Source organism: Oncorhynchus masou, chromosome 32 (assembly GCF_036934945.1).
Source record: "Oncorhynchus masou masou isolate Uvic2021 chromosome 32, UVic_Omas_1.1, whole genome shotgun sequence".
Lineage (NCBI taxonomy): Eukaryota > Metazoa > Chordata > Actinopteri > Salmoniformes > Salmonidae > Oncorhynchus > Oncorhynchus masou.
Genome location: NC_088243.1, coordinates 47,573,938 through 47,588,757, shown reverse-complemented (window position 1 = coordinate 47,588,757; position 14,820 = coordinate 47,573,938). Strand labels below are relative to the sequence as shown.

At 41.4% G+C, this 14,820-nt stretch overlaps 1 protein-coding gene across 6 annotated transcripts in view; it reads right to left on the bottom strand.

Moving 5' to 3' along the window:
* The window catches only part of LOC135526148 (CAP-Gly domain-containing linker protein 4-like), a 95,433-nt gene that overhangs the window by 15,063 nt on the left and 65,550 nt on the right, over window positions 1-14,820 (bottom strand). For all 6 annotated transcript variants that reach the window (XM_064954278.1, XM_064954277.1, XM_064954276.1 and 3 more), the window contains one exon: window positions 11,869-11,992. In XM_064954278.1, coding sequence (XP_064810350.1) covers window positions 11,869-11,992 — 124 coding nt within the window. The remainder of the gene's footprint in view (window positions 1-11,868; window positions 11,993-14,820) is intronic.

Below are 14,820 nucleotides of genomic sequence, written 5' to 3'. Positions count from 1 at the left end.
CAGTATCATTGTCACTCCAGAGCTGTGTGTGTGTGTATTTATGTATTATATTAAGTTAAAATAAGTGTTCATTGAGTATCGTTGCAATTGTAATTATTACAAAATGTGTGTGTGTGTATGATATATATATATATATATGTACATTTATTTTAAAATAAAAAATAATAAAAAATAATCGGTATCGGCTATTTTTTTTGTCCTCCAATAATCTAGTCCCTCCTGCAGCAAAGTACCCCCACAACATGATGCTACCATCCCCGTGCTTTACGGTTGGGATGGTGTTCTTCGGCTTGCAAGCCTCCCTCTTTTTCCTCCAAACATAATGATGGTCATTATGGCCAAGCAGTTTGTTTCATCAGACCAGAGGACATTTCTCCAAAAGTCCAATCCTTGTCCCCATGTGCAGTTGCAAACCGTAGTCTGGCTTTTTTTTTATGGCGGTTTTGGAGCAGTGGCTTCTTCCTTGCTGAGTGGCCTTTCAGGTTATGTCGATATAGGACTTATTCTGCTGTGGATATATATACTTTTGTACCCGTTTCCTCCAGCATCTTCACAAGGTCCTTTGCTGTTGTTCTGGGATTGATTTGCACTTTTCACACCAAAGTACGTTCATCTCTCGGAGACAGAATGTGTCTCCTTCCTGAGTGGTATGACAGCTGCATGGTCCCATGGTGTTTATACTTGCGTACTATTGTTTGTACAAACGAACGCGGTACCTTCAGGGGGTTGCTCGCAAGGATGAAACAGACTTGTGGTGGTCAACAATTTTTTTTCGGAGGTCCTGGCTGATTTCTTTTGATTTTCCCATGATGTCAAGCAAAGAGGCACTGAGTTTGAAGGTAGGCCTTGAAATACATCCAAGGGTACACCTGTAATTGACTAAAATTATGTCAATTAGCCTATCAGAAGCTTCTAAAGCCATGACATAATTTTCTGGGATTTTCCAAGCTGTTTAAAGGCACTGTCAACTTAGTATATGTAAACTTCTGACCCACTGGAATTGTGATACTGTGAATTACAAGTGAAATAATCTGTCTGTAAACATTTGTTGGAAAAATGACTTGTGTCATGCACAACATAGATGTCCTAACCGACTTGCCAAAACTATAGATTGTTAACAAGAAATTTGTGGAGTGGTTAAAAAACGAGTTTTAATGACTCCAACCTAAGTGTATGTAAACTTCCGACTTCAACTGTATAACAAAATGTACAATGTGGACCCAGAGGATATCACCTGAAAGTATTTAATCACATTTGATCACATCAGAAGATAACCTCCTCGCAATCTCCAAAATGCAACAGCCACAGGACAACTTTGTTTGGATGTCGTAAAGGACCATGCACAGAAACTGAAGAGATATAGCTCGCTAATGACCTCCTTTTCCACGTGGAAAAAACGGCGGACAGAGACTTGCTAGCTACGTTAGCTAGCAAACTTGGCTTTTTATCAGGAATCTGCCTCCCAAAAAAAGCTTCTCCCAAGTGGGTGTGACACCTACTCCCATTGCTGCATTGCTGCTTGAATTCCACATGGCGAACTGTTTACCACCTGCTCTGGCCTGTCTCCCCCTGTCTGGTACAGGTACTCCTGCCACACTGCCCCCTCTCTCGCGAGGTACGCACGTACTGTTGGGGCGAGTGACTCTGGACTTACAATGGCTAGCCCCAAGTCGTTAAATATTTTTCTCGTGCTTTATGCCATTTGCCTCAAGACTCCTGCGTGCTTTGTTGACTATGAACTTGCTTTTTTACCTAACTGTGGGACAGACTGTTTGTTCCCACACTCGGGAATCTGACTCTCTATTGGTGACACAGACTCTTGGCTTCCCATCCTATTCTAACCACCTCTTGCCGGCTTTGTATTCATGTTACCTGATGAAATTGCTGTACAATATGATCTTGTTGCCATCTAATGCACATTCAAATGTCATAAATCAACACTGCAGAGCTCTCCATGTCCTTTGCCATGCCCTGATTGTATTACTGCTGATGAGGAAATGTGCATGCACACCCTGGCCCGTCTACTGTTGCTCGACCCAATTCTGACTTGTGCTCTGATATCTGCTCTTGTAAAAGCCTGGGTTTTCTGCACTTTAACTTAAGGGCTTTCAGGAACAAATATATACAGGCAGTTAGGAAAGCTAAGGCTAGATTTTTCAAGCAGAAATTTGCATCCTGTAGCACAAACTCAAAAGAGTTCTGGGACACTGTAAAGTCCATGGAGAAAAAGAGCACCACCTCCCAGCTCCCCACTGCACGGAGGCTAGGAAAAACTTTCACCACCGATAAATCCTCTATAATTGAGAATTTCAATAAGCATTTTTCTACGGCTGGCCATGCTTTCCACCTGGCTACCCCGGTCAACAGCCCTGCACTCCCCACGGCAACTTGCCCAAGCCTCCCCATTTCTCCTTCACCCAAATCCAGATAGCTGATGTTCCTAAAGAACTGCAAAACCTGGACCCCTACAAATCAGCCGGGCAAGACAACCTGGACCCTCTCTTTTTAAAATTATGTGCTGAAATTGATGCAACCCCTATTATTAGCCTGTTCAACATCATTGGAAATGATTGGAAAGCTGCTGCGGTCATCCCACTCTTCAAAGGGGGAGACACTCTAGACCTACAGTGCCTTGCGAACGTATTCGGCCCCCTTGAACTTTGCGACCTTTTGCCACATTTCAGGCTTCAAACATAAAGATATAAAACTGTATTTTTTTGTGAAGAATCAACAACAAGTGGGACACAATCATGAAGTGGAACGACATTTATTGGATATTTCAAACTTTATTAACAAATCAAAAACTGAAAAATTGGGCGTGCAAAATTATTCAGCCCCCTTAAGTTAATACTTTGTAGCGCCATATTTTGCTGCGATTACAGCTGTAAGTCGCTTGGGGTATGTCTCTATCAGTTTTGCACATCGAGAGACTGACATTTTTTCCCATTCCTCCTTGCAAAACAGCTCGAGCTCAGTGAGGTTGGATGGAGAGCATTTGTGAACAGCAGTTTTCAGTTCTTTCCACAGATTCAGGTCTGGACTTTGACTTGGTCATTCTAACACCTGGATATGTTTATTTTTGAACCATTCCATTGTAGATTTTGCTTTATGTTTTGGATCATTGTCTTGTTGGAAGACAAATCTCCATCCCAGTTTCAGGTCTTTTGCAGACTCCATCAGGTTTTCTTCCAGAATGGTCCTGTATTTGGCTCCATCCATCTTCCCATCAATTGTAACCATCTTCCCTGTCCCTGCTGAAGAAAAGCAGGCCCAAACCATGATGCTGCCACCACCATGTTTGACAGTGGGGATGGTGTGTTCAGAGTGATGAGCTGTGTTGCTTTTACGCCAAACATAACGTTTTGCATTGTTGCCAAAAAGTTCAATTTTGGTTTCATCTGACCAGAGCACCTTCTTCCACAGGTTTGGTGTGTCTCCCAGGTGGCTTGTGGCAAACTTTAAACAACACTTTTTATGGATATCTTTAAGAAATGGCTTTCTTCTTGCCACTCTTCCATAAAGGCCAGATTTGTGCACTATACAACTGATTGTTGTCCTATGGACAGAGTCTCCCACCTCAGCTGTAGATCTCTGCAGTTCATCCAGAGTGATCGTGGGCCTCTTGGCTGCATCTCTGATCAGTCTTCTCCTTGTATGAGCTGAAAGTTTAGAGGGACGGCCAGGTCTTGGTAGATTTGCAGTGGTCTGATACTCCTTCCATTTCAATATTATCGCTTGCACAGTGCTCCTTGGGATGTTTAAAGCTTGGGAAATCTTTTTGTATCCAAATCCGGCTTTAAACTTCTTCACAACAGTATCTCGGACCTGCCTGGTGTGTTCCTTGTTCTTCATGATGCTCTCTGCGCTTTTAACGGAACTCTGAGACTATCACAGTGCAAGTGCATTTATACGGAGACTTGATTACACACAGGTGGATTGTATGTATCATCATTAGTCATTTAGGTCAACATTGGATCATTCAGAGATCCTCACTGAACTTCTGGAGAGAGTTTGCTGCACTGAAAGTAAAGGGGCTGAATAATTTTGCACGCCCAATCTTTCAGTTTTTGATTTGTTAAAAAGGTTTGAAATATCCAATAAATGTCGTTCCACTTCATGATTGTGTCCCACTTGTTGTTGATTCTTCACAAAAAAATACAGTTTTATATCTATATGTTTGAAGCCTGAAATGTGGAAAAAGGTCGCAAAGTTCAAGGGGGCCGAATACTTTCGCAAGGCACTGTAAATTGCTACAGACCTATATCTATCCAACCCTGCCTTTCTAAGGTCTTCGAAAGCCAAGTCAACAAACAGATTACCGACAACTTCGAATCCCACCGTTTTGACTTAGAATATGTGGACAAATACAAATACCTGGGTGTCTGGCCAGACTGTAAACTCTCCTTCCAGACTCACATTAAGCATCTCCAATCCAAAATTAAATCTAGAATCGGCTTCCTATTTCTCAACAAAGCATCTTTCACTCATGCAGCCAAACATACCCTTGTAAAACTGACAATCCTACCGATCCTCAACTTCGGCGATGTCATCTATAAAATAGCCTCCAACACTCTACTCAACAAATTGGATGCAGTTTATCACAGTGCCATCTGTTTTGTCAACAAAGCCCCATATATTACCCACCACTGCACCCTGTACGCTCTCGTTGGCTGGCCATTGCTTCCTACTCGTCGTCAAACCCACTGGCTCCAGGTCATCTACAAGGCCCTGCTAGGTAAAGCCCCGCCTTAACTCAACTCACTGGTCACCATAGCAGCACCCACCCGTAGCACGAGCTACAGCAGGTATATCTCACTGGTCACCACCAAAGCAAATTCCTCCTTTGGCCGCCTCTCCTTCCAGTTCTCTGCTGCCAATGACTGGAACGAACTGCAAAAATCTCTGAAGCTTGAGACTCTTACCTGCCTCACTAAACTTTAAGCACCAGTTGTCAGAGCAGCTCACAGATCACTTCACCTGTACATAGCTCATCTGTAATTAGCCCAGCTAATCCCTGGTCCCTCCCCATTCTTAGTGTCCAAAAAGCTTTCTATGCCCTTAACCTTGTTCTGAACACCTCCAAAACAAAGGTAATGTGGTAGGTAAGAGGAATGCCCCTCTCCCTCGACTGAGGGAGCTACTACTTCTGAGGGTTTAGAGCTTGAGGTAGTCACCTCATACAAGTACTTGGGAGTATGGCTAGACGGTACACTGTCCTTCTCTCAGCACATATCAAAACTGCAGTCTAAGGTAAAATCTAGACTTAGTTTCCTCTATCGTAATCACTCCTCTTTCACCCCAGCTGCCAAACTAACCCTGATTCAGATGATCATCCTACCCATGCGAGGGTGCTCTCGAGCGGCTAGATGTGCTTTACCATTCGGCCATCAGATTTGCCGCCAATGCTCCTTGAAGGACACATCACTGCACTCTATACTCCTCTGTAAACTGGTCATCCATGTATACCAGTCGCAAGACCCACTGGTTGATACTTATTTATAAAACCCTCTTAGACCTCACTCCCCCCTATCTGAGATACCTTCTGCAGCCCTCAAACTCCACATACAACAGCCATTCTGCAATTCACATTCTGTCAAAGGTACCCAAAGCACACACATCCCTGGCTCGCTCCTCTTTTCAGTTCGCTGCAGCTAGCGACTGGAACGAGCTGCAAAAAAACACTCAAACTGGACATTTTTATCACCAACTCTTCATTAAAAGACTCAACCATGGACACTTACTGACAGTTGTGGCTGCTTCGCATGATTTATTGTTCAAATCAAAGGTTATTGGTCACCTTCACGTGTTTAGCAGATGTTATTGCGGGTGTAGCGAAATGCTTGTGTTTCTAGCTCCGACAGTGCAGTAATATCTAACAAGTAATATCTAACAATTTCACAGCAATACACACAAATAAGTAAAGGAATGGAATTAAGAATATGAAAATATTTGGACGAGCAATGTCTGAGCGACATAGACTAAGATACAGTAGAATAGAATACAGTACATACATGATGAGTAATGAAAAATATGTAAACATTATTAAAGTGACTAATGTTCCATTATTAAAGTTGCCAGTGATTTCAAGTATATGTATATAGGGCAGTAGCCTCTAATGTGCTAGTGATGGCTATTTAACAGTCTGATGGGCTTGAGATAGAAGCTGTTTTTCAGTCTTTCAGTCCCAGCTTTGATGCACCTGTACAGACCTCGCCTTCTGGATGATAGCGGGGTGAACAGGCAGTGGCTAGGGTGGTTATTGTCCATGATGATCTATCTGGCCTTCCTGTGACATCGGGTGTTGTAGATGTCCTGGAGGGCAGGTAGTTTGCCCCCGGTGATGCATTGGTGCATTACTCACTTTGCATATTATTATGATGAATCATGAATTCCTAATTATTGATTCGTTTGTTAATTGTTTTAGTGTTATGTCTCCTGTGTGTGTGTGTGTGTGTGTGTGTGTGTTTGTGTGGGGATGCATTCACAGACACAGCGATCAGCTTGTTGGGGGTGAACTGGGAGCACAGTGCTGTAGCTGGTGGGACACAGGAGATGGCAACAGAGAGGGCTTCTTCCTGAGCTCTATACTACGAATAATGTTTGACGAGTTAGAGAGGTAACTGAGTTCAACCTGGAATAACCAGTACCGTGAAAGTGGCCAGGTTAATTTCTATGGCAATGAAGCATTTAGAACTAACCTGCCCCGGGGCAGGCTAACTCCATTTATCCTGAATTATTCGTCTGAGTCACGAGTTGAGGACCAACGGAATCAGATAGCCTACGTCTCGCAAATATTGTCATCATCCCCTTCATTTGAGGAAGACGACTGATTAAATATTTTATTAAATAGGTTTTGTATGTAAAATCATCACATTACACATTTAGTAAGGACAGCATTTGCTTTCCAAATGGTACATTTCTCGCAGGATTGTATTTTGAAATTTGCAGTAGGCAAACAAACTAACCAAGCATAGAGATATAATTCATAGATGGTAGTTCCCATTCAAGGCAAGACTGGCAGCTATTGCTAGGGCACCCATGAGTTTAACAGTCAATTTGCCAGGGTTAGAGGTTCCAAAAACCTTCTATGGATTACAGTGTCTTCAGAAATTATTAATTTACTTCTACATTTTGTTGTGTTACAGCCAGAATTAAAAATGGATTAAATATATGTTTTTTCCTCACCCATCTACACACTAAACCCCATAATGACAAAGTGAAATCATGTTTTTAGAAATGTAAGCAAATTTATGAAAATGAAATACAGAAATATCTCATTTACATAAGTATTCACACCCGAGTCAATACTTTGTAGAAGCACCTTTGGCAGCGATCACAACGGTGTGTCTTTCTGGGTAAGTCTGTAAGAGCTTTTTACATCTGGATTGTGCAACATTTGTCCATTATTCCTTTCACAATTCTTCAAGCTCTGTCAAATTGGTTATTGATCATTGCTAGACAACAATTTTCAGGTCTTGCCATAGATTTTCAAGTAGATTTATGTCAAAACTGTAACAAAACTGTAATTCATTGTCTTCTTGGTAAGCACCTCCAGTGTAGATTTGGCCTTGTGATTTAGGTTATTGTTCAGCTGAAAGGTAAATTAATCTCCCAGGAAAGCATAATGAACTTGGTTTTACTCTATGATTTGGCCTGCGCTTAGCTCCATTCTGTTTCTTTTTTATCCTGGAAAAACTCCCTTGTCCTTAATGATTACAAGCGTACCCATCACATGAGGCAGCCACCACTGTGCCTCAAACATAACACTTTGTATTCAGGACAAAAAGTTAATTGCTTTGCCACATTTATGCCAGCATTACTTTAGTTCCTTGTTGCAAACAGGATGCTTGGAATATTGCTTTTCTTCTTTTCACTCCGTCAATTAGGTTAGTATTGTGGAGTAACTACAATGTTGTTGATCCACCCTCATTGTTCTCCTATCACAGCCATTAAACTCAACTGTTTTAATGACACCATTGGCCTCATGGTGAAATCCCTGAGCAGTTTCCTTCCCTTCCGGCAACGGAGTTAGGAAGGACGCCTGTATCTTTGTAGTGACTGGATGTATTGATAAAACAAGTAATAACTTCACCATGCTAAAAGGGATATTCAATGTCTTCTTTTTTATCTTTTTTATCCCATCTACCCTTTAGGTGTCCTTCTTTGTGAGGCATTGGAAAACCTCCCTGGTCTTTCCGGTTGAATCTGTGTTTGAAATTCACTGTTCGACTGAGGGAGCTACAGAGAATTGTATGTGTGGAGTACAGAGATGAGGTAGTCATTCAAAAATCATGTTATTATTGAACACAGAGTGAGTCCACATAACTTACTAAGCAAATTTTACTCCGGAACTTATTTAGGCTTGCCATAAAAGGGTTGAATACTTACTGACTCCAAGATATTTTAGGTTTCATTTTGAACTAAACTGTACAAAAAAGGTAAAACCTTATTCCAATTTGACATTATGGGATATTGTGTGTAGACCAGTGACACAAAATGCAGGTAGCATTGGTCACATACATATGGTTAGCAGATGCTATTGTGAGTCCAGCTAAATGCTTATGATTCTAGATACGACAGTGCAGCAGTATCTAACAGGTAATATCTAACAATTCCACAACAAAACTGGTGACTGGTGTACGGACCTCGCCTTCTGGATGGACGCGGGGTGAACAGGCAGTGGCTCGGGAGGTTATTGTCCTTTTTTGCCTTCCTGTGAACTCGGGTGTTGTAGGTGTACTGAAGGGCAGGTAGTTTTCCCCCGGTGATGCGATGTGCAGACCGCACCAGCCCTGCGGTTGTGAGCGGTGCAGTTGCCGTACCAGGCGGTGATACAGCCCGACAGGATGCTCTCGATTGTGCACCTGTAAAAGTTAGTGAGTGTTTTCGGTGACAAGCCACATTTTTTCAGCCTCCTGAGGTTGAAGAGATGCTGTTGCGCCTTTTTCACCACACTGTCTGTGTGTGTAGACCATTTCATTTTGTCGGTGATATGTACACCGAGAAACTTAAAACTTTCCACCTTCTCCACTGCTGTCTTGTCGGTGTGGATAGTGGGGGGGGCTCCCTCAGCTGTTTCCTGAAATTCCTTGATCATCTCTTTAGTTTTGCTGATATTGACAGGTTATTTTCCTGACACCACACATTGAGGGCCTTCACCTCCTCCCTGTAGGCTGTCTCGTCGTTGTTGGTAATTAAGCCTACCACTGTTGTGTCATCTGATGACTGAGTTGGAGGAGTGCATGGCCACACAGTCATGAGTGAACAGGGAATACAGGAGGGGGCTGAGAACGCACCCTTGTGGGGCCCAAGTGTTGAGGATCAGCGGAGTAGAGATGTTGTTTCCTACCTTCACCAACTGGGGGTGGCCCGTCAAAAAGTCCAGGATCCAGTTGCACAGGGAGGGGTCAAGACCCAGGGACTTGAGCTTAATGATGAGTTTGGAGGGTACTATGGTGTTTAATGCTGAGCTGTAGTCAATGAACAGCATTCTTACATAGGTATTCCTCTTGTCCCTATCGGATAGGGCAGTGTGCATTGTGATGGCGATTGGGGCTATTGGGGCTGTATTCAAATTGAAGTGGGTCTAGGGTGACAGGTAGGGTGAAGGTGATATGGTGGCCATCTTGAAGCATGTGGGGACAGCAGTATGGGATAAGGAGAGAATATGTCCATAAACACACCAGCCAGCTGGTCTGCGCATACTCTGAGGACGCGGCTAGGGATGCCATCTGGGCCGGCAGCCTTGTGAGGGTTAACATGTTTAAATGTTTTACTCACCTCGACCACGGAGAAAGAGAGCCCACATTCCGTGGTAGCGGTTCGTGTCTGTGGCACTGTATTGTCTTCAAAGTGGGCGAAGAAGGTGTTTAGCTTGTCTGGAAACAAGACGTCGATGTCCGCGACAGGGCTGGTTTTCTTTTTGTAATCCGTGATTGTCCGTAGACCCTGCCACGTACGTCTCGTGTCTGAGTCTTTGAATTGCAACTCCACTTTGTCTCTATACTGACACTTTGCATGTTTGATTGCCTAACAGAGGAAATAACTACAGTGTTTGTATTCGGCCATATTCCCAGTCATCTTGCCATGATTAAATGTGGTGGTACGTGCTTTCAGTTTTGCGCTGATTTCGTTTGATTTTCCCATGATGTCAAGCAAAGAGGCACCGAGTTTGAAGGTCGGCCTTGAAATACATCCACATGTACACCTCGAATTGAGTCAAATTATGTCAATTAGCCTATCAGAAGCCATCTTCTTCTGGGATTTTCCAAGCTGCTTAAATCCACAGTCAACTTAGTGTATGTAAACATCTGACCCACTGGAATTGTGATACAGTGAATTATAAGTGAAATAATCTGTCTGTAAACAATTGTTGGAAAATGTATTGTGTCATGCACAAAGTAGATGTGCTAATCGACTTGCCAAAACTATAGTTTGTTAACAAGAAATTTGTGGAGTGGTTGAAAAACGTGTTTTAATGACTCCAACATAAGTGTATGTAAACTTACGACTTCAACTGTACATTGAATTTAAATCACTGGTCACTTTAGTAATTGGAACACTTGTCACTTCAATAATGTTTACATATTTTGCACTACTCATCTCATACGTATATACTGTATTCTATTCTACTGCATTTTAGTCTATGCCGCTCCGACATTGCACATCCAAATATTTATAAACTTAATTCCATTCCTTTACTTAAATTTGTGTGTATTGTTGTCAAATTGTTAGATATTACTTGTTAGGTACTACTGCACTATTGGAGCTCGAAACACAAGCATTTCGCTACACCCGCAATAACATCTGCTGAACGTGTATGTGACCAATAAAATGTTATGTATATATTTCTAACAGACAGACCAGCCCAGGTAGCCCTTTGGCCTTCCCTGTTTCGTAATGAACACAGCCCAGTCGGTTTGGCTGCGAATAGGCCTTAGCTTCCTGTCCCTGTTTGACACCCGTGGTCTAGTAAATCACCAATCTGGATTGTTAGCAGTGTCAAGAAAGCAAAAATCAAATATTTCAACAGCTCTCACAAATGGCATTGTCGAGGCCTGGCTTGTTAGTGACAGCCAAATATTGATGAGTGTAATGAATAGCGCTGTGACGGTCATGGAAGTTTGGATGATGGTTATTGGCCTGCCAAATTACTGATGTCACCGTGATAACCGTTCGAATAGAAAATAAGAAAGAAAAACAGGTTCTCCTCTCCTCCACTCTCACGTGCATGTGCTGCCATAGAAATAGAATGAATAGAATTTGGCATCCCCATTGAAGTCAATGTCATAATGGGTAGACTGGCGGCCATTGTGAGCGTACCCATAGGAGCAAAGCAGGAAGTAGAGCAGTAAGTGTACCCATTAATATGCACTGAAATTATGTTGTTTAATTTCTTCGAAATAATTTTAATGAACATTCTACATTACCATGGAAATGATTGCAATACAATAACAAACAGCCATTTTGAGTGTACTCAGTTTACCAGTCAAATTTCCAGGGTTAGAGGTTCCAAGCCCGTTCTATTCATTCTATTTCTAGTTTCATCACATTGTTAAGAGTCCATGTTATAGCAGAAACGGACTCAAGAGCACAAATGCCCATTCATCCCGGCCTGAGTGAGCTGTTCATTCCACATATGGCCGTTATTTTATTTTCATCACAGTCTTCATCCATAACCGCTATACGGTTACACGGTTATACGGTAATTGTGCCAGTGACATTCACCAGATGCAACTTTGGTTCTGTGAATTTTTTTCTCTAAACCCATTTCTAAATGTGAGAAATAATTAAAGACAATCCTTCCAGATTTTTTTGTTTGTTGTTTACAAATATAAAATGTAGTAGCCCAGAGGGGTATGGACTTACCTCTGTACACGCGATGGAGGGGCAAAGACACCATGTTTGGGAGGACAGCTGAAGTAGTTCACCCCGCCGACCGAGCCATCGTTCTTCCCGCTGGGCTTGTCCAGCTCGATCCCCAGCCAGAACCCTGAGGGACAGATAGAAAAAGAGGTGGACAGACAGTCAAAGTCAAACCATGATTAGAGCAGTTTCTCAAGGCCAGCTTCTCGAGGCCATCAAGCAGCTTCGAGGCCATCCATTTTATTATATTGCTTGGCAAGTCAGTTAAGAACAAATTCTTATTTACAATGTCGGCCTACCAGGGAACAGTGGGTTAACTGCCTTGTTCAGGGGCTGAACAACAGATTTTTACCTTGTCAGCTCGGATATTGATCCAGCAACCTTTTGGTTACTGGCCCAACACTCTAACCACTAGGCTATTGCTGCCCCTTCAATATTTGCATTCAATACATGATTGCAAATATCACAATGCATAACAAGGGTAAGTGCATTCATGTAGAAGAAACTCTTGCACGCTGTGTCTACAATAACCAATGTAGTCACATTCTTAAACAACTGTCTTCTACAAGATTCAGCAGCTTGATGCATTCCAAAGGATAACGTTAAGGACCATTGGAAATTTACTGGGGGGGGGTTGGGGAGAGTAGCGTGTTTTTTCTGGTTTACAATTGCTCTTCTAATCGTATCTTCCCTATAAACAATGGCTTAAGTTACTTCTGATTTTACCCTAATAAAAAGTTTAGAAACGTTTGGTATGGTTTGGCTATTATTAAACTTTAGCAGCCCTATGATATGAAGGCAGTTTGCCCCTGAGTACCAACTGACTCCGACAGCTGAACTTGAGCTGAGGAAGACGGTTTCCAGCCTGCCAGAGTAACTACTACAATGCCTACAATTCAGATTGAAAATGAACTAATGACTTTCCTTTGTACGTCTATATCTGTATTACAGACGCAGTAGCCATCGGTGTCGTAGCATGCCACCAGCATATCTCTATCCCTCTGGGGTTAGGCCTAAACTTATCTTCTATTCATCTTCTATGAGAGAGTACCAGTTGAAAGTTAGGACACACCTACCCATTCCAGGGCTTTCCTTTATTTTTTACATTGTAGAATAATAGCGGACATCAGAACTATTTAATAACAAATGGAATCATGAAGTAACCAAAAAAAAAAAGTGTCATGCAAATCAAAATTACACTACCGTTCAAAAGTTTGGGGTCGCTTAGAAATGTTCTTGTTTTTGAAAGAAAAGCAAAAAATAATTCCATTAAAATAACATCAAATTGATCAGAAATACAGTAAAGACATTGTTAATGTTGTAAACGACTATTGTAGCTGGAAACAGATTATTTTTAATGGAATATCTACATAGGCATACAGAGGCCCATTATCAGCAACACCACTTCTGTGTTCCAATGGAATGTTGTGTTCGCTTAATGCAAGTTTATCATTTTAAAAGGCTAATTCATCATTAGAAAACTATTTAGCAATTATGTTTGCACAGTTGAAAACTGTTGTTCTGATTAAAGAAGCAATAAAACTGTCCTTCTTTAGATTAGTTGAGTATCTGGCACATCAGCATTTGTGGGTTTGATTACAGGCTCAAAATAGCCAGAAACAAATAACTTTCTTCTGAAACTCATCAGTCTATAATTCTTCTGAGAAATTAAGGCTATTCCATGTGAGAAATTGCAAAGAAAAGCATTCCAGGTAAAGCTGTTTGAAAGAATGCCAAGTGTGTGCAAAGCTGTCATCAAGGCAAAGGTCATCAAGGCAAAGGATGGCTACTTTAAAGAATGTAAAACGTTGTTTAACACGTTTTTGTTAACTACATGATTCCATATGTGTTATTTCATAGTTTATGTCTTCACTAGTATTCTACAATGTAGAAAAACCCTTGAATGAGTAGGTGTGTGCAAACTTTTGACTGCTGCTGTTGACAGTTGTGTGCCTTTCCAAATCATGTCCAATCAATTGAATTTACCAGAGGTGGACTCCAATCAAGATGTAGAAACATATTAAGGATGATCAGTGGAAACAAGATGCACCTGAGCTCAATTTCAAGTCTCATAGCAAAGGGTCGGAATACTTATGTGAAAAATGTATTTTTTTTAATATAAATTTGCAAAAATGTGTTTGCTTCGTCATCATGGGGTATTGTGTGTAGATTGATATGGACATTTTTTTTTTCAAATCCATTTTAGAATAAGGCTGTAACCTAACAAAATGCTGAAAAAGTCAAGGGGTCTGAATACTTTTAATGCACAGTATATACAGTAGCAGTCAAAGGTTTGGACACACCTACTCATTCCAGGGTTTTCCCTTAGTTTTACTATTTTCTACATTGTATAATTAATAGAAGACTTCAAAACTATGAAAGAGTGGCAAAGAGGGACTTTGCAATTAATTGCAATTCATCTGATCACTCTTCATAACATTCTGGAGTATATGCAACTGACCATCATACAAACTGAGGCAGACTTTGTGAAAATTAATATTTGCGTCATTCTCAAAACCTTTGGCCACGACTGAATGTTGTGTAGTAAGATTTTATGTAACTCATCTTAATAACTTGGTGTATTTACCCCCCTTAATTTTGCCTACAGTACTGACTTGGTGGTGCACATGCAGCCTATAACCTGTTATAGAGAAATGTAATCATCAAATAATGCAAGAGCTTTCATTGTCTGCTTATATGGCCCCTTTATTTATCCTACGGTTCTGACTTGGTGTACAGGGAGAACACAGTAAGAACGGCCCATTATCTGAATTCTGTGCCTATAACACGTAGCTATATCGATTACTCGTGCATTAATATTTTAATCGAAATTACTGCTTGCCTCATACACTCATCGTTCCCTTATGCCAAAGTTTGTACATTCCAATTGTTATATATATCGCTCATTAGTACAGGATCTTATTAATCATTTTAGATAATGTTGGAATTATTTCA